Source organism: Triturus cristatus, chromosome 12, assembly GCF_964204655.1.
Source record: "Triturus cristatus chromosome 12, aTriCri1.1, whole genome shotgun sequence".
Classification (NCBI taxonomy): domain Eukaryota; kingdom Metazoa; phylum Chordata; class Amphibia; order Caudata; family Salamandridae; genus Triturus; species Triturus cristatus.
The window spans coordinates 274,742,737-274,765,714 of NC_140595.1; the positions used below are offsets into that span (position 1 = coordinate 274,742,737).

A 22,978-nucleotide genomic window follows, 5' to 3' on the forward strand; every position below is an offset into this window, starting at 1 on the left:
CGCCCTCCCGTATCATGTACCGCGATAGATACTCGTCGGCGTCCTCTGGGGCTATCCACCACTCTTCTGACCAGGACTCCGCTTCTCCTCCCGGCTCGAGGGTGACGTTGGGGTCGGCTTCTCGGCTTGTCTCTCCGGGTTGTTCTCCGTCCAAAAGGCACTCCTCCTCCACGTTGCTCTCCTCCTCGCTATGCTGCTGCCCTCTTCGCTCCTCCGGTCCAAGACAAACCTGTTGCTCTTCCGGGATCCCTTCAAACGCTACTGGTCCCGCCTTCCCGTCGTCCCATTAGCTCCTCGCTTCCTCTGGTGGGACTCCTCCCTGTATGCAAGAGGCAGTGGAAGAGATTAACTCCTTCTCTCCCTGCCTACGAATATCACCGTTGCTCTGCCTCATATAGGAAGGAAGGAAGGGCAAGGTATCTATGGAGGCCACCTCCTCACACCTACATAGATGTAGTTGACGCATGCGCAAAACAGTTTTCCCGTTTTAAAGCGGTATTAGTCCTTCTTCATTGTTATCCGCATTAGTACATACATACGCAAGCTTCACTAACCTGCGTGTTCATGTAGGTATTAGTTTTCACAAAACTTTATTAATAACTTTGTTAGTGAGTTAAACGAGTGGATTGCTTCCGAGCAAGTCTCTTTTCTACGAGACCTTGCTCCATCACCACCACATACTTTTATGGTGCTCTTGAGACAAAAAAAATCTGATAATGAACTCGCAGTGGGCACAGGGGATGGTCAGATAAAAGTGGTGAAAGGCCTGTTTCTAGGGTGTAAGAACTCCCTACTGCCTGGCATATTATAACCGATCTGCCATTTGATTTGACTGGCAGACATAGACTTTTTTCCTCTTAGCTGTTGGCTAAAATGAACCTGCATACATTATTACCTATGAATTTTAATAGATACAGCTTAATCTATATGGCTTTCTTGACGTCATTATGCATCAGTGACTATGGCTTTGTGGCTTGTATGCACTATTTGTAAAGGTTACGCTAGCTGGAAGTTTTTTGTAATCCATGTGGCGCTATACTTTGGAAAGAGTTTAGACAACTGCTTCTCTAATTTGCCAAAATGTCATGAGGGTCAGGATCAGTGAGCATAAATCAATTAATGTTTAGGTGTGTAACACGTCAAGTAAAGCAATTCTTATGATCTAATAATCGAATCAGTGGCCATGTGATGTCATTGTTCTGGTAATTTTTAAAATCTAAACATTCCTACCTCTTTTGGCCTCAGAATGTAAGCAACTATGGTGGATTGCTTCATAGACACACTAGATGCCGCTATTGTTCTACTGAAAAGAGTAGCGAGCCTATGTAAACAGAATCGCAATAAAAGAAAGACCCAACCACGTGCAGGTTGCTAAGAGACGAGTAGGTAACAAAGCAAAGGGCTGCGGCCCGCAGGGAGGTAGCAGCAGCATCCGCACAGCACTCTCGGGGACAGCAGTGTTAGGCCACAAGCACCCTGCGTTCTTCAGCCCTGCCCCCAGCACAGCGGTGACCAGGACATACCTGCCCCTCGTCACAGCCTGAAGATGGCTTTAAACTTCAGCGCTAACCAGGTGAGGAAACTCAGCTTCTTGCCTTTCTTAGTGTTTCATTTCCCCTGTTCAGCGACCCCAGCCATAGGTTCTCTGTTTTACCTGTGTAGGAGATACTGCACTAATCGATTTAAAAGAATAAGCCTAAAGTATATTTCTGTCTTTATTATGTAGTTGCGCGGGAGGGGGGGGGGGGGGGGGGGGATGGGTGCGGGCTGACACCTGCCAGGAGTAACCCCATTTTATTTCAAAATTTGCCTTGGGTGTTCTGCAATTGCTAAGAATTACCTTACTTGTGCCAACTACAACATTTTGTAGTGGGTCCCTTCCCATGACAAGAATTGTACACAATATTGTTCAGCCAGAATCTTGCCATTGATGCTGTCCAGCATTTTCGCTGGCTTGCTTAACCCAACCTGCTCCCTCCTCCCCATTGTGCCATGGCTGCCCTCTCTGAAGCAAAGATTTACCTCAGTATGCCAGCACCAGCGTATATCTTCCAGTATTTCAGGGTCTGCATTTTGGCTTGGATGCCTCTCTTATGCCAAGAATTACCTTCAATGTCCCAGCAACACCACTATGCACTGGTGGGTCCATGCTAAGAATTTTCTCCAGTATGCAAGTGTCAGCATTTTTCCGCATGGGCCCCCTGGCAATAATCACTTCTAGTATGTCAGGGTTTGTATTTAGCCATTGGTGCCCTTCAATCAATCAATCAGGGTTTTGTATAGCACGGCAACTCACCCGTGAGGGCCTCAAAGTTCTGGGGAAGTGGGGCTGCTGGTCGGACTGGGTGGAGGATCATTGGAAGAGCCAGGTCTTGAAGTCCTTCCTGAATTGGGTCAGCGACGCGGGTTGCCTGAGGTGGAGGGGCAGGGTGTTCCAAGTCTTGGCGGCGGAGTAGAGGAAGAACCTTCCTCCGGTTCTGGTCTTGTGGACCCTTCCATACGCCAGGAATTATTTCCAATATACCAGCGGCAGCATGTTACCGTGGAAGGTGCAATAAGCCTAGAATTATATTGAGTATGCCATAGCCAGCAGCAGACTGACAACCAGAAAACATGCAAAGAAACACACTTGCTCTCTCTCACACTCTCTCCCATTCTCAATTATGCCCCCTCACTCACTCTAACTCACACTCTCTCGCTTACTCATTCTCTCTCATATTCACTCCCAGTCACTTTTGCTCACATACAAACGTATTCATACTCGCCGGCTCTCACTCTCACTTACAAACACACTTACACACATTCACCCTTACACACTCACTGACTCTGGGCCCCAGTGAAACTGCAAATGCTGCACCATTGATAATTCTACAACCATGGACCACTTCCACTCCCTGTCTCAATCTCCTATCACCGTGTCGTTATAGCTCACTCACTTTTACTTATTCATACACAATCTCATACTTACATTTTCACTCACTTTTCTTCTCATTGACACTCAAACACACACACTTTCACTTAGTCTCATTTACGCTGAATTACACACACACACACACACACACTCTCTCTTTCTCTGTCTCTCTCTCTCTCTCTTTCTCTCTCATTCTTTTCTTTACTTATCTGCTTTCTTTGCTGGCAATTCGTAATCTCCATGGCAGCAGCAGAACAGGAATCTGGTGCTGGACATTAGAACCAGCCAATCATGAATCCCAACAAGGAGCAAATGCTGCACCATTGATAATTCTACAACCATGGACCACTTCCACTCCCTCTCTCAATCTCCTATCACTGTCGTTATAGCTCACTCATGTTTACTTATTCATACACAATCTCATACTTAAATTTTCACTCACTTTTCTTCTCATTGACACTCAAACACACACACTTTCACTTAGTCTCATTTACGCTGAATTACACACACATCCACAAACACACACTCTCTCTCTTATTCTTTTCTTTACTTATCTGCTTTCTTTGCTGGCAATTCGTAATCTCCATGGCAGCAGCAGAACAGGAATCTGGTGCTGGACATTAGAACCAGCCAATCATGAATCCCAACAAGGAGCAAATGCTGCACCATTGATAATTCTACAACCATGGACCACTTCCACTCCCTCTCTCAATCTCCTATCACTGTCGTTATAGCTCACTCACGTTTACTTATTCATACACAATCTCATACTTAAGATTTTCACTCACTTTTCTTCTCATTGACACTAAAACACACACACTTTCACTTAGTCTCATTTACGCTGAATTACACACACATCCACAAACACACACTCTCTCTCTTATTCTTTTCTTTACTTATCTGCTTTCTTTGCTGGCAATTCGTAATCTCCATGGCAGCAGCAGAACAGGAATCTGGTGCTGGACATTAGAACCAGCCAATCATGAATCCCAACAAGGAGCAAATGCTGCACCATTGATAATTCTACAACCATGGACAACTTCCACTCCTTCTCTCAATCTCCTATCACTGTCGTTATAGCTCACTCACGTTTACTTATTCATACACAATCTCATACTTAAATTTTCACTCACTTTTGTTCTCATTGACACTCTTAAACACACACACTTTCACTTAGTCTCATCTACGCTGAATCACACACACACAGGCGCATACACACACACTCTCTCTCTCTCTCTCTCTCTCTCTCTCTCTCTCTCTCTCTCTCCCATTCTTTCCTTTACTTATCTGCTTTCTTTGCTGGCAATTCGGAATCTCCATGGCAGCAGCAGAACAGGAACCTGGTGCTGGACATTAGAACCAGCCAATCATGAATCCCAACAAGGAGCCAGACAGAGCAGCAGGGTCAGGTTTCAAAAGGGGAAGACCCACTCCAATCCCTTTCCAGGCTTCTTGATTGGACTGGAAGCACAGACCTAGTAGAAGCTGGGATGGTTCTGGGGATCCACCCCTGCTGTTCTGCGTGGCTTCTCATTGGCCTCAGGGATACACTGATGCACGACCTGACAGATATATTTTAGCTGATATACTGTGCTGCCTGTAGCATGGATAGTATGTCTGCTAAATAAAATGGATTGTTTCTGTGTTAGGGGATCACTATGCCTCTCACATGTCTATTTCAGACATCCACCTAAAGAGTGCTGTGTTTTTAAACAATACTCTGTATTTTAGCGTTACTCAGCCTCCTCCTCCCCCTGTCATCAGAAGCCTGGAAATTAGGCCAAGAGGGCTTACCTGTGCACTGACTGTGTTCGTGAAAACACAAAAGTTGTGTACTCATGAATACTGCTAAATTAAATAATGTGCAGTATCCTTAGAGGCAAGAGGCAGACCGTGCCGCCCATGGGGCAGGACTGCACCCTGAAGCCCCGGATGATGAGCCACCGCTGCAGTTGTGATTTTACGTACAGGGTTAGGGTTTTATCTTTCCATAAGCTACTGGAGGCAACAAATGGACATGAGCCCACAATAACATAATTGGATTACACCAGTGAATAACTCTATAACGCAATATATCTATAAGCTGTATGCATGCCCTCATCAGCTTGAACTTTTCATTTGCCTTTTAGGAGAAGACTTTGCGGGCACTTTACACCAAAATAAAATACTAAAGGGCCAATTAGCAGGAACAGGCCAGCGTCTCAAAGGACATTAGCCCGAGGCAAATAAATTAAATCTACACAGGACAATATATAAAGTCATAACCATGAAGGTTTATTCAAAATTCTGAATCATTACAGAAAGCAAAAACATAGATAGTTAATCAGTTAAAATCAGCATCAACGTAGTTCATAAAACACAGGAGATTTCACAACAAGGCTGACCTCCAGAAATAAATCAATAGCTAGAATCAAAAATATTTAACGTACAAATTAAATAACATTCTGAGATTAAGAAAGGTCTGGCACACAACCCAGAATAGCCTCTTTTTATAGGATTACAAACAGTGAAAGGCATGCTCATGACATGGTGTGAAATGAAGTAATAATGACAACAACCAATAGAGTTTCATCAATACATATTGCATTAACTCGAACATTGTTGAGGGGTGTGGTTATGGTGTGAAAGATGGCGGGCACGTGAGCGAATACCTTCGCTCTGGCCCACCACTTATCCTACATTAAGGGGCGGCTGGGGTGAAAGCTGACATCCCCAGGTGGGGGATCAGCAACTGGAGGTGCTTCGTCAGGTGCCCCATGCAGCACTCATGGGCAGACCGGGATAGGGCCTAGCCATCTGGATGGAGAGCAATGGCGACAATTGGGCCCACTGTGAAAGGAAGCCTCGGTTGGAGAACCAACCCCGGCTGGCTCTCCCACCACCCGGGGGCTGGCATAGTAACAAGGCCTGGGAACAGTGACCAACAGTGAACTCGAGACGCCACCTTACCAGAGGACAGGGTGAGTGAGGTGAAGGCCCTCAGCTGGGCTGCAGCAGTGGATAGCGGGGCAGCGCTGGAGGCAAAAAGGAGACAACAACCTCCCCCATGAAGTGGTGGATGAGGGACCCGACCTCCAAGTGCGGACAAGAGGCCAGGCAGTCTACGATTGGGGCTGGTGCAGGAGACTGCACCGTGGAAGATGGCGGTTGCGGGTGACTCCCACCCACCTCAACCGGCCCGCCCCAACTGACTGAAAGACACCTGTGGGTAAAGATCACGGCCTAGTCGGCAGCGAACCAGAGACTACAGCAGAGTGCAGTAGTTGCTGCGGAGGAGCCCTGAGTGAGCTCCTGCAGTGAGGGGACAGCGGAGCCGACAAAACACGTGCCCGCTGCGGTAAAATGGTGATTAGGGCCTGGTGCCCACTGACTGTATGGGAGAGAGTCCACCTTGCTAGACACCCTAAAAAAAACCAAATAAATAGAGAGAAATAATAAAAAAAAAAAAAAAAAGAAGATAAACTTTCTCAGACAAGAGACTGAGGAGACGACGGGCCTGGAATTGGTTCACAGTCCCCGGACACCCTATTACTATCCACAATTCCAAGGAGGATTGTGGGTGTTTTCCAGTACGGTGCCACGTGCTGGTATTGGTTGGAGCCAAGCTCCCTTGTACAGACTGTGGGAATTATAGGGAAACTGAAGGCTGAACAGGGGACTATGCAGCCAGAAGGGGGAGAACTCACGCAGGGCACCTCAGAGTCCAGTAATGATGAACAAAGTTGTGCTGACCTTTCGATCCATACGGACCTCAACAAGGTATTGGCCGCAATTGCGAATACAAAGCCTGCTCTTCAACAAGATATCGGGTGGTGTTGGCCAGACTGGGCCTGTTACAGGTGGAACACCACAAACTGGTGGACAGAGTGAAAGGGGTGGAACACGCAGTTGAAGACTACCATCTGAAACAAGCGCCCATGTCTTGTAAACTAGAAGACCTGATGACTAGAGTGAATACTTTTGAGCGGAGGGCTGAGGATGCAGAGAACAGGAACCGCTGCAGTAACATCCAAGTGGAGGGGTTGCCAGAAGGGCTTGATGGTATGGACATGGTGTCCTAGCTTGAATAATGGGTTTGTGCAGTAGTGGCCCTGGGGTTGCTCACGCAGTTTTTTTACCCTGGAAAGGGTGCACCGAGTGCCGGCACGCCCCCTGGCACCGGGGAGGCCCTTTTGTCAAGTAGTGGCCACTTCTGTTCATCCTAGCGATTGAACCTCTGACACAACTCTTGAGACTGAGGGGGAGGCAACATGGCATATGCCTAGAAGGGGAGGGCCATGGTATCTCTCTTTACGCAGATGATTTATTATTATATCTGGGGGACAGGAACCATGGGGCGACTGAGGCCCTGACACTTTTGGAGGACTACTCAGGTTTAGCGGGCCTCAAACTGAACAAATAAAAAACCATTGCCCAGCAGTTTTGGCGGTGTGCCTCACCTGGTCTCCCTATTCCCTTAAATATCTGGGTGTACGAGTATTCCATACTTTGGAGGACGTTCAGGATGGTAATTTGAAACTGATAGTTCGATGTCTAAAAACGAATGTCTAATTTTGGCACTCCCTTAAACTGCCTATGATGGCCCAAATAGCACTATCCAACAGGACAATGCTCCCTAGACCTTTAAACCTTTTTGTGGACCTCCTAGTGGTGATTCCACCCTCCTTTTTCACAAGCCTTGATACACTGCTCAGTATATTGATCTGGGACGGGGGCTGGAATAGGGTATCATCGGCAGTGTTGCGGATAGCACCGGAGGACATTGGGCTGGGTGCCCCAGATTTGGAACTGTACTATCTTGCCACTCAACTCCAGTGGCTGGCCCAGTGGTTCAACAGGAAAAACTTGGAGACTCTGGGACCCATAGGCCTGGTGGATAATCGTGGACTGCTCTTGGCAAACCTTATTCACCCACAGGTGCCTATGCGAGAACCGGGTGTTCTGCTGCCAGTGGCACTGAAGTGCTGGAGAAGATACCTCCGGTGCAGGGCTGGAACTCCCCTCTATTCACCAGACTTGCCCCTAGTCGGGCTCCCCCATGGTGACACCTGTGCCCCATTCACCAGGAGACAACTGGCGGACTGGACGTTGGCCCGAGTTATTACTGTTTATGATTGCTTTCAACAAGGGGAACTCATCCCCATGGATGCCTTTTTATCCCAATATGATTTGCACCAGGGACAATATCTGAACTATCATGCAATAGTGAGGACATTTGGGGATCTGTGGCGGTGTGGGTAGTAGGAGCCAAAGACTCATGGGGTACTGCAAGTGTTGGTGACATTAGGGCGGCTCGACACCTGGAGAAGTGGCTGTACAAAGCACAACTAGAAAGGGTCACGAGACCACTAGCAAGGATAAAAAATGGGAGATGATAGTGAGAAGGGTGTTCATCAATAAGGAGTGGGGTTGAATACTGGGAAGCCCGAAGAGGGTGTCAAGGAACACAAAATTTAAGCTTATCCAATTTAACTATAACCACAGTGAGGACCGGTGTTGTCCAAGATGCCAAGAGCCAGATGCAGGGTTTGTACACATCGCATGGGACTGTCCAAAGGTGCAAAGCTTCTGGGAATCGGTGGTAGCTTCTACCAACAAGGTTCTGGCTCGCACACTCTCCTGCTCGGTAGAGGTTTCTCTGTTGGGTTTGTTTCCTAGACCCAGGACCAGAAAGGTAGGATCCAGATTTGTGGACCTGGCTCTTGTGGCAGACCAGAGGCAGATTGCACTCTCATGGTTAGCGGGGGTGTGCCCCGCAATGGTAGTACTGGAAAGAGATGTTGATATATGGGTAGAAGCTATGGAGAGGGCACTGATGCGAGAGGATGCCCGGGGTTTTGCTGCATCCCGAAGGCGGAGGTGTGGATGGAGGTGCTGCAAGCGTGGGGCAGCAGGAACAAAATGGACTCAGATGATAGTGCTGACAAGGGGGGCGAGCTTGAAAGTACCATGAACACTCCCTGGTACATTGCATCGCCTATGTAAAGCGTGCTCCTCTGAGGTGATGAGGGCCGGACAGGGGACCCCCTTTCTACCCCATTAGAGGAATCCTTCACATAGCATATCGTATGTTTCCGCCCTGAGAAGGGATTTGTACTTATCATACTGAATGATGATAGGCTCCCTTGACACCCGACTGTTTACTTGTTTATAAAGGTTTTTTTTTATAGTTTACATAATGTCTGCCTAGAATGGCTACTCTTTAACAATACCATTCTCTGAAACCCTAATGCTACCAATCCTTGAACTATATCGGCCTGTTACTACTCCATAACACTACCCTTCCTTGAATCCTGAAAACACCTGACTATCCTTTTACACACCCGTCCATGACCTCTAAAAGTTCCTTACTATACCTTAACACTAACCTTCCCTGAACCAAAAAAACCCTTACTACCCTTTTATGCGACCCATTCCTGAACTCTCAGAACTATGAGCTACCCCTTAATGTTAACTTCCCTGAATCCTAAAAATCCTTACTATCCCTTAATGCTATCCTCCCATCAACCTGAAAAACCCTTATTTTCCCTCATTGCTATCCTTCCCCAACCCTAAAAAACTGTTGCTGCCCCTGAACACTGCTCTTCTCTGTTTCGCCAAAAAATCCTTACTATCCTTTTACACTATTGAACTATGAACCCTAAAATTCCAGACCACTGCTTAATACTGAACCTCCCTGATCTCTAAATAGTCCTTAGTACCCCTAATTCTACCCATCCACGAATACCTAAAAACCCTAACTACCCCTTAACACTACCAATCCCTGAACCCTACAACACCTTATTACCCCTTAATTCTACCTCCAAACTTCTAAAATTCTAAAAAACGTTACTAATACCCCACTCCTTTCTCCACCTCACACTAAACGTTCCTCTCTCCTTTACTTTACACTACAGGAGGATACTGCCTACCACTTGCTCACACTAAACTCAGCTTTGCCCTATAAGGCACAATATTTGCCCTTTGCATTTTATTGTAGCCATAGCTTTTTTTCACTCTACCTTTTCAGTGGAGATTTTAACACAACCTTATTGCAATCTATTCCCCCCCCCCCCCCCCCCCATATTTTTACTGCAAACCAAGCTTGTGTTTATTTGGGGTTGACATCAGTGCCTGAAGATTGTTATATCCCCATAGTACGCTATACAATTATGCATATTCATTCAGAGCATACTTTTAGAGGTTGCATTAAAAAAAATTACACATCACCTATTTCAAATCTCATAATCAGGACTTTCTAAGTTCCATTGCAGTATGTGAACGTAATGTTTTTACGTAGATCCTGAAATCATCTTTTCTATAATAATTTCCTTTGGCTCTTTAAGGTTGTTGGTTCTACTTTTACCACTCACCACCAAGTTCCGTCAGATTTGTAGGCACATATATCATATATTTTTTAAGTCGAGTAGCATTACCCATTTAAATTTCATATTTATTAAAATATGTAGCACATGGTATAAGAAATCATGACAGTCGACACCAAATGGTGAACAATCTGAAGAATGTACTTGATTAATTGATTGTGTTTGAGTTACTGATAAGTCTTTTTGATTCAGACGTAAGTCATTTTATGAATAAAAGATGGATCTGTTCATGATTTTATGAATGTTTTTTATCTTGTGTATTTCTTTATGGTTTTTATTAACCGGATAAAGATTGATTGACTGACTTGTGAACTCCATGTGGTAACAAGTATTGTGGACAAATTCTCTGTAGAGGACCTTGTTCCATACTGCAAGTAACTTGTAATTGTTTGTGTTTGCTTCACAGTATGAGGGGGGCTTTAAGTCAAACAAGTTGCAAAATTGGACGCTTCCCAAACGGCATAAAGAGGTAGGTGCAAACAGCTATATCACTGTGTCAAGATTGATAATATCAAGCTACAGCAATATCCCATCCTCTACACTGTCTCTTACTATCTCACAAGCTAAGTATATTTACCTCTACCAGCTCCTTTGTCCCATTAAAAGTATAAGTGGGTTGAAGAACAGTAACTATATACTTGCCTTGCGATGTAGTGTTTTTGTTAATGTAGTTGGTGTGATATTATTACACTGTTATATAACACTTACTCTAAAGCAGTGAACAGTGGAGTTGTAAACAACAATTGTACACTCGCATTGCAATGTAGTGGCTAGGTCAATGTAGTTGATGTGATATTATGTTATGTATCATGTGCAGTACAGTGGCATATACCATGAGTATGTGGACGTTGGAGTGATAGATTTTGTAAGCCTAAGACAACATTATTACATTCTGATGATCACCAATCCAAGATTCATAACCTTCCCCAGCCCCGCCATCATCGGGTGCCTGCCCATAGAAACTTCACACTGGGGGACCACAAAGAGGTCCTAGACAAGCATAACCAAGGAGGTAGCATGGAAAAAGCACTGATGAAAAGGAATCTCTGGTCTGATGATCTCTCCATTTCACCCATCCTGAAGATTTGGCTGCATTCTATGGCCAAGAAAAAGCCACAGAACAGAAAGGGGGTGTTGCACTTGTGTTTATTGTAAAACTAAATGGGATTATTGTTAACACAGCACCAATAAAGGTTCTAGTAAAGGCACAGTAATCTCATATTGCGTCCGAAGCAGAACCGCCTGACCCCCAAAATGTATTTAAAATGCTTCAGAGGAGTACAATGAATTGTACTAGGCACAACTTTACAAAGTGATGGAGAAGGAACATCACAATCCATAACGTTTCCATAACATTGCCCTGGTCCATTGCATTTATATGTTCCTGAATGAGGAGGAAGGTGATGTTCCTAAATGAAAGGAAACAACGTGGCCTTGCTAAGTTGGCCATTTGTCCCATAGAACCACTTGATCCGATTGGGATTTCAGATGTGTATTGTGACAGAGCTGGAGGGTGTGATAAAAACTAGGAATAAAACATTAGCTGAAAAAATCTTAAGAGAGACACTGTGCCAGAGGTAAACTCTCAAAAATGCTGGAGCGTTTTTCTGGGACATGTTCTTTGGAATCCATATAGCATTTTGTAAATACATTGATATGCGCAACTGTATGACCTGCATCAGATTACGTTATAACATAAAATATTAACGTTCCGGGCCTCGGTGTTTGAGAACTGTGCATAAAATGTTGGCATCTACTTACAATAGTGTGATGTCAATATCTGTCATAGAAAGGCTGGTGTTTCAGATGTAGGGGTGACAGATATGTGGGCTTGCTTGGCATTTGTGCTACAGCGCGAGCCTTTCTCTGAGCCAGTTTATCTTGCTGTTTTACTCTGCAGGCACATTTATTGCAGTCAGAGGGGGAAATATATTTCTCCATAATGGTATCAATGGTGATGGACATTCGATGACAGAGTCCCTCCCCACCAAATTAAATATGCAAGCTGTTTTCTGTGTGAGTCTGGTATGCCCCGAGGTGAATCATCTGATTAATGCAAGTGCTTGAAGTGTGACTGCGAGGTTTTGCCCTTTTTAAGATAAATGAAAATTTGCCCCCAAATGTTTCACTGGCAACTTGTTCAACAATGTCAAAATCATCTGTCATGAATGGCCATTTCAGTTGTTTGCAGCTCAATGGTTAGGCCAGAACTTGAAGTTCATAATCTGAAGAAATTGGGGCCTGATGTACGTACAACTGGTTGCATAATACTGGCCACAATTTACAACCAATATTTTTGCGACCAGTATGGTAATTTGCAAATCAACCTATGTGCTAATAGGTCGGTTACCAAATTACCGATTCGTAGTGGTTTGCAATTCGGCCCACCTCGTGAATAATAATGAGGTAGGCTGCAAATTGCGGCCTGCTGAGTCAGCAGACCACCATGCTTGTGACTGCTCTTTAATAAAGCCCTTTTTTTAATGCAGCCCTTTTCCCTTAAATTAGACAGGAATGGTTTTTTTTGTGTTTGTGTAAAAATGTGGTTGCAAATATTAATACATAGAATTCCAATTGGAAGGGGCAACCTGTTCACATTCGCTCCAAATGCTGAATTGAAATTGGTATTTGGTCGCAAACCCAAATTGAGATGTGGGGGGGGGGGGGACTACCGAGGGGAATGGCTGCACGCTAGCGGAGCTCCCCCGCTTCACTCCTAATTTATCCGTTGTTAGAAATGGGGGTCTCTGGTTGGCAGTGGATGGCCACTGTCCAAGCAGGGACCCTTCTTTCTAAGTCAGAGTGAAGGGCTGCACCCCCTTGACAGCCCCTGCTCCACCCTGTGGTAACGTAGCACGAGCAGTTAGGCTAATCTCAGAGGCAGTGTGTAAAGCGTTGATGATCATACACAGTAAATACAGAGGAACACTACAAAGGGACCCAACACAGGTAGTTATCAAAGAAAATAGTTATATTTATAGAGACTTATCACAAGACCAAATAACGAGAAAATCACAATACTGTACAAAAATAGTTCTCTCTGGATGCTGCAAAAATAGTTCCAATGGGGAAGGTAAAGTTCAGTTCAGGGCAGTGGTCTCTGCGACCCCTCTTACTCACAGTTCTGCGATGTTGGCAAATAATCCACAAGAAATGTCGCTCCGGCGGGTTAGCAATATTTTTCCTCACGCTCGGGTCAATGGCCACTTGCTAACGGGGGTTAGCGACGATTTTGGGGCCTGCAACCGGGCAGGGCGATGATCAGGCCAGCGGGCCCTCAGCGGCAGCGATGCGACGATTTTCCGGACGCTCAGCCACTGTAGCGATGATTTTCAGGCCGTAAACGTGCGGGGCGAGGATCAGGCCAGCGGGCCCTCAGCGGCAGCGTTGCGATGATTTTCCGGACGCTCCGCTGCTGTAGCGATGATTTTCGGGCCGCAAACGTGCGGGGCGATGATTAGGCCAGCAAGCCTTCAGCGGCCGCGATGCAATGATTTTCTTTACGCTCTGTAGCTGTAGCGAAGATTTTTGGGCCACGAATGTGCGGGGCAATGATCAGGCCAGCGAGCCTTCTGCGGCAGCGATGCGATGATTTTCTTTACGCTCTGTAGCTGTAGCGAAGATTTTCTTTACGCTCGGTAGCTGTAGCGATACTTTTTAGGCCCGCAAGAGTGCGGGGCGATGACCAGGCCAGCGAGCTCTCAGCGGCAGCGATGCAATGGTTTTGATTGATTGATGGGGAACTTATATAGCGCAACTATCGCCCTACGGGCATCCTGGCGCTTAGACTGAGGAACGACAGCAGAGATAACAAAAAGGAGTCATGACCGCTAGCCTGGTTTAAACTTTGGGATATAACCAGGTCTTGAGTCCCTTACGGAATTCAAGAAGGGAATTGCACTGCCGCAAGTTCACCGGAAGCTTGTTCCACATGCCGGAGGCTACTGTGCTGAAGGCTCTTCCACCCACCCTAACACGCTTGTACCTCGGAACCACCAATAGGCCAGCAGTAGAGGAGCGCAATTGCCTACTTGGTAGGTAGTGGGCGAACTTATCCTGTAGGGGGGCTGGGCCCAGTCCATGCACTGCTCGAAAGGAGATGCACATGGACTTAAAAAGGACCCTTTCCCTCACAGGAAGCCAGTGTAGATCCTTTAGTGCTCTGGTGGACGAGGCACAGCGTCGCCTCTCAAGTACCAATTTAGCTGCGGCAGACTGTATCCTCTGCAATCCTTGAAGAATGTACTGCGGAGCCCCCAAGTAAAGGGAGTTGCAGTAATCGAGTCTGCTTAATACCGTGCTGCGCACCACTGTGGCTCGCGACTCCCTAGGGAGCAGAGGTAGAATACTACGAAGCAGCCGCAGCAAGGCAAAGCAGACATTAGCACTCTTGCTTGCCTGGGATACCATCTGAAGGTCGTCGTCAATGATCACCCCAAGATTACGGACCTTCCTAACTGGTGTGAGGGGTCCTTCCTCCGGTGTAAGACAGAATTCGGAGGGGAGATGTTTAGGGATCCTGAATGGTGAACAGAAGACCACCTCTGTTTTGCCGCTATTAAATTGGAGCGAGTTCTTTCTCAGCCAGTCCTTAGTCTGGTTCATGCATTGATGGAAATGATCCATAGACAGAGCGTCTTCCCCCTCAAGAGAGAAGGCCAGCTGCGTATCGTCAGCATAGTTCACCAAGCTGACTCCGAAAGATTTTATTAACGGGAATAAGGGCCGCAGGTAAATATTAAAGAGGATGGGACTAATTGCGGATCCCTGCGGCACCCCATACGCAACTGGAGACCTGCTAGAAGAGAACGGTGCCAAGGTAACTACCTGCTGCCTGTCTTCTAGATAGGATTGAAGCCATTGCAGCGCTCTACCCTTTACACCTATCTGCCTCAGCCTCTCCAGCAGGACAGGGTGGCTAACCGTGTCAAAAGCTGCTGACATATCAAGGAGCACCAAAATCATGGCATTCCCTTTGTCCGCCTGCATTCGAAGGTGATCCAGCATGGTGGTTAAAGCTGTTTCGGTTCCGTGGCCGGGACGGAAACCGAATTGGTCCCTATCCAGCAGAAGGTTCTCTTCCAGAAACTGAGATAAGATCTTGCTTACGGATTTCTCCAATAATTTCACCGGATAAGGTAGAAGAGAAATAGGCCTGAAATTGGCTGGCACCAAAGGGTTTTCTTGACGCTCCTCAGCTGCGGCGGCTCGCTAACAGGCCCTAGCGACGAAAATTAAGTCTACTGGTCCTGAGACTTCAGTCAGGGGGCTAGTTCTCTCTCTAGCCCTTGGGTGATTGCAGGGTCAAGATTAAAAAGTTCTCTTACAGCTCCTTTTCCCTCCTTTTTCCAGTCGAATGAAAACTACTGCAGGCCAATCCAGGGAACAGCACACAACACCAGGACAGTCCTCTCCTGCAGCTTTCTCCAGCAATACAAATTGTAGGGGTTTCAGCACAGATATTTATACCCCAAAAGTCTTTGTTCTCAGAAGCTACAAGTCACTGAACCCAGCCAGAACCAGTTCTGCCCTTCCCTGGAGCACTTTGTTTACCAGGCTGCATCCTTCCTTTCAGAAAGAGGGGGTCTGCCATCAGACGCACAGTGGGAGGTGGAGCCAGCATTCACCTTGCCAGGCACAGCCCTATTCAGGTCCAGGAGCTACCCCTCCCCATACTCTAATGTAGATCTCTCTATTCAACCCAGGTCTGACTCAGCCTGCCCTGTCCCTCCAAAACCAGACAGCCAATACACATAACAGCAGAGCACACTGGAAGGCTTAGGCAAGAAAATACCTACTTTCTCAAAGTGGTATTTTCAAACACAGAATATAAAAATAAACTTCACTAAAAGATGTATTTTAATATTCTGAGCTCAGGCATATTAAATTCGTTTTTATATTATGTTCTGTGGGTCAGTTAGGACTATAGAATGTAATAGCCAAACCTCCAATTCTAGCCTTTGGAGAACAGGTAGCCTTACAGTAGTGAAAAACGAAATTGGGTGTAATTCACTACCAGGACATGCTACACACATCAGAGCATGTCCTACCTTACACATACAATGCACACTACCATAGGGGTGGCTTACATGATGCCAAGGGAAGGTTCAGGGGCTGGGAAGTGGGTGAACTTCACAGCCAAGATGGCAGTTCTAGACTGCACACAGACACTGCACTGGCAGGTCGGAGACACACTTTACAAGCTGCTTCTGTGGGTGGCGCAAATCAGCGCTGCAGGCCCACCAGCAGCATTTGGGTTACCAGCCCTGGACACACACAGGCCACATTACTAGGGACTAACAGGTAGACCAAATAAGCCAATCAGGGATACACCAATTCATATGTCATCTTTATACAGGGAGCATCCGCGCTGCGGCACTGAATGGCAGTGGCTCAGCGCCCAGAGCATCTATCACCAGAAAAACAGAGGAGGCACAGTGAAAAAAAATGGAAGGGAGACTCACGCCAATGGTGCCAGGTCTAACACTTGTCCCCCCAGCTGAAATGTGGGGAGAACTACCCATCCCCTGGGAAGTGAATGGCAGTGGTGCAGCGCCCAGAGCATCTAGCAGCAGAAAAACAGAGGGGGCACAGTGAAAAAAAATGGAAGGGAAACTCACGCCAATGGTGCCAGGTCTAACATTCGTTAATTCCAGTGTTGCCCCAAACAAAAACAACTGAAATTGAGGCCAATTGTTCCTGTAGGGGGAGAGGAGTCACTCGTTCGACTGTGGGCCGCGTCCGCCAGGCACAGCTGCGGGTGTTGTGCCGGCCCCGGACTGTGCTCGAGGAGGAGCGGGGCGCATCCTGTGAGACACGCGCTGCCAGACTGAGCTGGGCCTGCAGCCGATACGCAACTCCCGGGTGCTGCTTCCCGAGGCGCCATGTCTCCACAACCATCGCTGGCTTAGATCCTGCCGGACCGGCTAATGCGGAGCCCGCGGTGTTGTGAGGGTCAAGCGGGTGGTGCGACCTGGGGCCCGCCGGCGGTCGGCCTGACATACAGCGCCGTTACCGAACTCCGCTGACCCGAGGGTGCCTGGTGGGGTGTGCACATGACCATCTCTACCCCTTCCAAATAGATGCCAGCCCCAAATCAACTGTGGCGCCTTGGAGGGCGGATCATCAATGGGCTTCCTGTTGGTGGCGGCCCCACCCGGGGCGCTGAAGATCGTGTTTACCCCGGACGCTGTGTAGCGCCTCTGGAGGCCGCACTGGTTCCAGCCCCCGACCCAATTCGGAATTGTCTCGCGTGGCTGGACGTCCACAGAGCAACCAAATCCTAACCATCAACCCCTACCACCCACCAGGTACAGAACATCCAACTGCAGGGCTGGGGCCCCTGAACCATTGACGCTTAGTGTGTACGACACCTATCATCGCCCCCCACCTTCAGTGGGAGGTGAGCACCCAAATCAATCCGTCTCATGGTTCCAGAGCTAAGCAACTGCGACAACCAGTGTTGATTTGATTCATCCGGCAAACCGCTATAGATCAGCACCAGTGCCACTGCTAATGCCCATAATTGCCATCAGCATCGCTGCCTATACACAGGGAGTAACTGAACTGAACACTTGGGTGGAAGGGGTCACAATCCAACCCTTTATCTCTTCCCTATCGGGCCGAGTGCACTTTACTGACCACCGCCTTCAGCTCAACCTAGCTGGCGAAACCCGACAGGCTGCTCTGGGCTTGTCCTATATGCAGGCTGTGGTAAGTAGCCGGCTAGAACCCTTCCTTCCTCTCTGCTGTGACTGACGTGCCGTATACATCATGGCAAGCGGTCGTGGTGGCCGTCAAGCTCTCCAGACGAAACTGGAAAAATTTACCTGGCAAAAGGGACAAGGGAAGACGCAGACCTCTCCCAAAGAAGGTGGAAACCCGCCAGAACCCACGTTACAAGACAACCTAGCAGCCATCACTACGGTGCGCACCTCCCTAGAAGGTTGCATCGACACCGTCACTACAGAAGTATCCCTGATTAGGGCAGATATGCGTAAAACGAACAAGCATCTCACTGAGGTGGAATCCACGACCAAGACTCTCGTGACTGACTCTGATCTTCCCAAGCGCCAAGTGGCTGATTTACAAGTCAACCTGGACCGGTTGGTATATCACCTCAATGACTATGAGAGGCGTATGCGCCGCAACAACGTCCGCATACTGGGTGTGTCTGAACGGGCGGAGGGACAGGCGGCAGACCTCTTTGTGGAGAACCTCGTGTTAGAGCACCTCCGACTATCCAAATATTTCTCAATCGAAAGGGCACACAGGGTATCCGAAATCAGGAGCACCGCCCGTCCCCTTCTGGCGCGGGTGCTCAACTACCGATATCGAGATGTCATATTGCAAACGGCGAGGGCAGCCCCACCCGTCACAATTGATAACAGCACGGTCACTTTCTTTCCCGACTTTACACTACAGGTGCAGAAACAGCCCACAGCTTTCTAGAGGTGAAACGAGCTATGCGTGACCAAGAGATCAAGTATGCGATGCTGTTCCCCGCAAAACTACGTGTCGAAGCAGAAGGGAAAACCTGGTTCTTCTCCAGCCCTGAGGATGCATGGGACTGGCTCGAAGGGTGGCGCACGGTTGAGAAGCGGAACAACAAGGCTCGCCATGAAACAGAGCGCGAACATCGTCCGGCCGTCACCAAGGTTCCCCAAAGACTGCTGCCGTCGTTGCAGACGCCTCATCGAGACAGAGTCGACCGGATTAATATTGGAACCCTGGAACTTTATCGGACGAGGTCGAGGTCCACACTGGAGTGCTCTTTGCGGACACTGTGCTATACGTACTGGACCTGCTCTGTGGTGGAAACTAGGGTTCGCCTGCTGCTGGTGATGAAGACAACAGAGACGTAACTATTTAAACACAATGGGGTGTTGGGAGAGCATGATGGATAGCACTGTTTTGGGACTTTGCCTCTTATCTGGGAGCATGTGTTAGGGGCACAACTTCACCACAAAACGCTGCTTCGGGGAGTGGGTTTGGTACACACACCTACAAGTTTCTGAGGGTGGGCGATAGGCATTCTGCAAGTTGGGCGTGGCGGGTGCTTCATTGCCCGCCATGCAGGGAGGGGGGTGTAGGGGTTCTTTTGGGGATGGGGTCCTTTGTCTGTTTCACTTTCAAGGGAAGGGGTTTTGTTATCGGGTTACGTTATTCTTCTGCAGCAATTTTTTTCACTTACTACACCTCATGTCCACGTATATGTTCCTCTTCTATCGGTACGGGGATCGTGAGAGGCACCCATAGATGTGACCCCTGGCCCACTCGTCGGCTTTATGATGACACAGCCTGACCCACGTACACACTGCATGCTCTCCTACGTTCGACGCCCCCGGGTGAAAACACAGACATGTCTCCTATTCCACGACTTTACATCGGCCACCTACCTAATCGCACAGGTGACCACACTTAGATCTTCAATTCCTTACATGGAATGTTAATGGCCTGGGTGACAAACTCAAATGGGGTATAGTCCTCCAACACCTGAAGCGACAGGCGCCGGACCTTGTCCTTCAAGAGATGCATTTAATCGGCAACTCTTGCGGCGCCTTGAATAGGTGGGGGTACCGACTAGTCGCTCATGCGGGGTTTACGTTGGGGTCTTGTGGGGTGGGGGTGCTCCTACGTAGGGGTTGTCCATATATGATACATAGGTCCTAGCTTGATGAGCAGGGCAGATATGTAGCGCTCACTGGCACCTGGGAGGGGCAGACTCTCAATGTCGTATCCACGTATGTCCCCCCTGGGCTACAACGTCCCATGCTGCGAGACCTTGGACCACTTCTACTTGACCTACCACTGGGACTATTGATGCTGGGGGGGGGACTTTAATCTTGCAATAGAGGGTGCTACAGACCGTCTCCCGCCCCGCAGGGACCCCCGAGGAGATCCCAATTGGCTGAGTTTCTGTCCACCATGGGCCTTGTCGATATCTGGAGCCGACTTAACCCAACCACTGTCCAATTCACATTTCACTCTGGATCCCACAATAGCCAATCATGCATCAACCACGTGTTCACCCATGCCCAGGACACCCACATGCTCACTGAATCCTGATGCCTTGCACGCAGAATCTACAATCACTCCCCTATCCTTACAACGATTACACTCGGCTCGCCCAAGCGACGCGCCACTCTTACCATAAACTCTTGGGCGCTTAAGGTACCACATATTAGGGAAACACTAATTAAAGAATCCGAATTATATTTTAAAGAAAATGTGGGATCGGTCTCCTCAGCCCAAATCCTATGGGGCACATTTGGTGTTGTCATGAAAGGTAGAGCTTTGGCATTGATGTTTGGTCATAAAAGAGAACCCACGAAATGCATAACAGAACTCGAGGGAGATATTCTAACCAGGGAATAAGCCCTGGCACTCACCCCTGACCCGGAGGCGCAACACTCGCTGACGATGGTGCGTCTTGATTACCAACAGCTTCTAACAGAAGCAGCTACAGCGAGGTACAAATCCAAATGTCAAAAGATATACGAACGGAGGAGGAGCCTAGCGCGCATCCAAGATGGTCGCGTGAGCACAGGGCTCCCCGGACCCTTGCTGCTCCTCGGAATTTATCCTGAGAATATCCTGATGTGGTTTATGGAATCTGGCAGATGAAGACCGGCTGAGCACGTATCTCTTTTCAGAACTCGAATCGGGCCTGGGAATCCTGAGTTGTCGTTGTTCGAACTTTTGGGACCCACCCGACGGAGGTGCCCGGGGCGAAGGTGATCCGTGGAGCCGTGTCGTAATTGAACAACAGCGGCTGCAGTGCGGTGCCAGTGGCCGCTCTACCACTTTCGGTTTCACTTTCGGACTTCAGGGGGCTGGCCGGCGAACGCACTTGATGTGGCGGGGTGTTTCCTTGGCCTCTGCGCGAGGCTTTGTCTCCACCTGCCACTAGTGTGCCCATCGCCTTTGGTCCCCCCGCACCGCTATATTGTGGTCTCTGGTGAGGCGCTGGTCTGCGGTGCCGTTGCCCCTACGACTCTTGATCGGCGGTCCCCTTCGGTGTCCGTGACCACATGGGGGGCAAGGGGGGCCCCGAGGGGCGTAAGACTAAGGCCTCCCTCCGAGGGGGAACGGTCAAGGCCAACAACATAGACCGCTACACTCAGGGCAGAGGGTCCCCTGGAGCGACCGCCCCCCCCCCGGACGCCGCCGGTGGTGGCACGACCGTCTCTCCGGAGCTTTCCCTGCAGGACATCATGGGCGCCATTGATGGCATCAGGGAAACCATCGCCACGCAATACGAGGCCCTGGCCCGTAAAATCGACACGGTGGCAATCGATGTCACCTTAATTCGGGCAGATCTCTCCAAAACTAACGAGAGGGTTCAGGCTCTTGATGCGCGGACCTCCACCCTTGGTGCGGATGTGTCGGACCTGCAGGCCGCGCTGGGTGACATCAAGGCGGTCAACGATCAGATGGCCCGGCGGCTGGAGGACTTCGAGGGACGGGCCCGACGCAACAACATCCGTGTCATAGGCGTACCGGAGTCCTCCGACAACCGCCCGGTTGACCTCCTGGTCGAGGAACTTATCCTCCAACAGTTGACCCCTGCAGGCCTAAGTAAGTTCTTTGCCGTGGAGCGGGCCCATCGAGTTCCGGGCGGTCGGCCACGGCCGGGGGCCCCCCCGAGGCCTATTGTGGCCAAACTGTTCCACTATAGAGACCGAGATGCGATTCTGCAGGCCTCACGGGTCCACGGCCCGGTTCGTCATGAGAACTCATCCATTAACTTTTATCCGGACTTTACCCAACTTGTCCAGAAACAGCGGATGGGATTCCAGGGGGTGAAGCGTCGTCTCCGTGAACTGGGCCTAAAGTACTCTATGCTCTACCCTGCAAAACTCCGAGTGGAACATGAGGATCGGACTGCCTTTTTTGACTCTCCTGTGGCCGTGAGTGACTGGCTGGACTCGCTGCCGGACAGAGGTGGCCGTCCCGGGCCCTCTGCAGGCGCCGAAGGTGACGGGTCCCCTTTGGAGTGACTTTTGGTCCTTGATTTTGCCATTTTGCACTGTTCAGCTGGGTTTTACTTCTTTTGTTCATTTTGTCTCACTAGGACCTGTGTGGGGGGCGGGCGGGGACGGGTCCCTTTCCTCCTCCGGGGTCTTTTCGTAGAATGGGGTTAGTAGGGCGACAGGCACACTGCAAGTTGGGGGGGTTTTTTGGCCCGCAGGGGTGCAGGGTGGGGGGAGTTGGATTTGGGGGGGGGTTGGGGGGAAGGAGGGGTTGTTTTGCTGTGTGTTTTCTGTTTGCAGGGCGAGGTATTGATTTTTGTCCAGATTCGGGAACTGTGCTACTGACTGGGGGGCCTTTGATCTATTGGAGGGGATGGGGGGGGACGGGTTGAGACTGATGTCATGGAACGTCAATGGGTTGGGGGACCGTATCAAATGGGGTGTAGTACTGCAGTATTTGCGTCGTCTGACTCCTGATGTGGTGTTTATCCAGGAGACGCATCTGGTTGGTAATGTTTGTCATGCAATGAACAGGGGGGGATACCGCCTCGTGGCCCATTCTGGTTTCACAACTGGTTCCAGGGGGGTGGGCATTCTCCTGCGATCCTCACTTCCGTTGGATATTACTAGGGTAGTCTCGGATGACAGAGGGCGCTATGTGTGTCTGACTGGGAGGTGGGAGGGGCAGCCCCTCTCCCTGGTCTCAGTTTACGTCCCCCCGGGCCTCC

The 22,978-nt window shown here is 48.9% G+C and overlaps 1 protein-coding gene across 2 annotated transcripts in view; it reads left to right on the forward strand.

Annotated features, from left to right (window-relative positions):
- The first annotated feature begins 1,389 nt into the window (after positions 1-1,389).
- Positions 1,390-22,978, forward strand: part of CFAP126 (cilia and flagella associated protein 126) — a 212,830-nt gene continuing 191,241 nt past the window's right edge. For both annotated transcript variants that reach the window (XM_085640048.1, XM_085640049.1), the window contains exons 1-2: positions 1,390-1,573; positions 10,682-10,744. In XM_085640048.1, the coding sequence (XP_085496174.1) occupies positions 1,547-1,573; positions 10,682-10,744 (90 nt within the window). In that variant the 5' untranslated portion in view covers positions 1,390-1,546. The remainder of the gene's footprint in view (positions 1,574-10,681; positions 10,745-22,978) is intronic.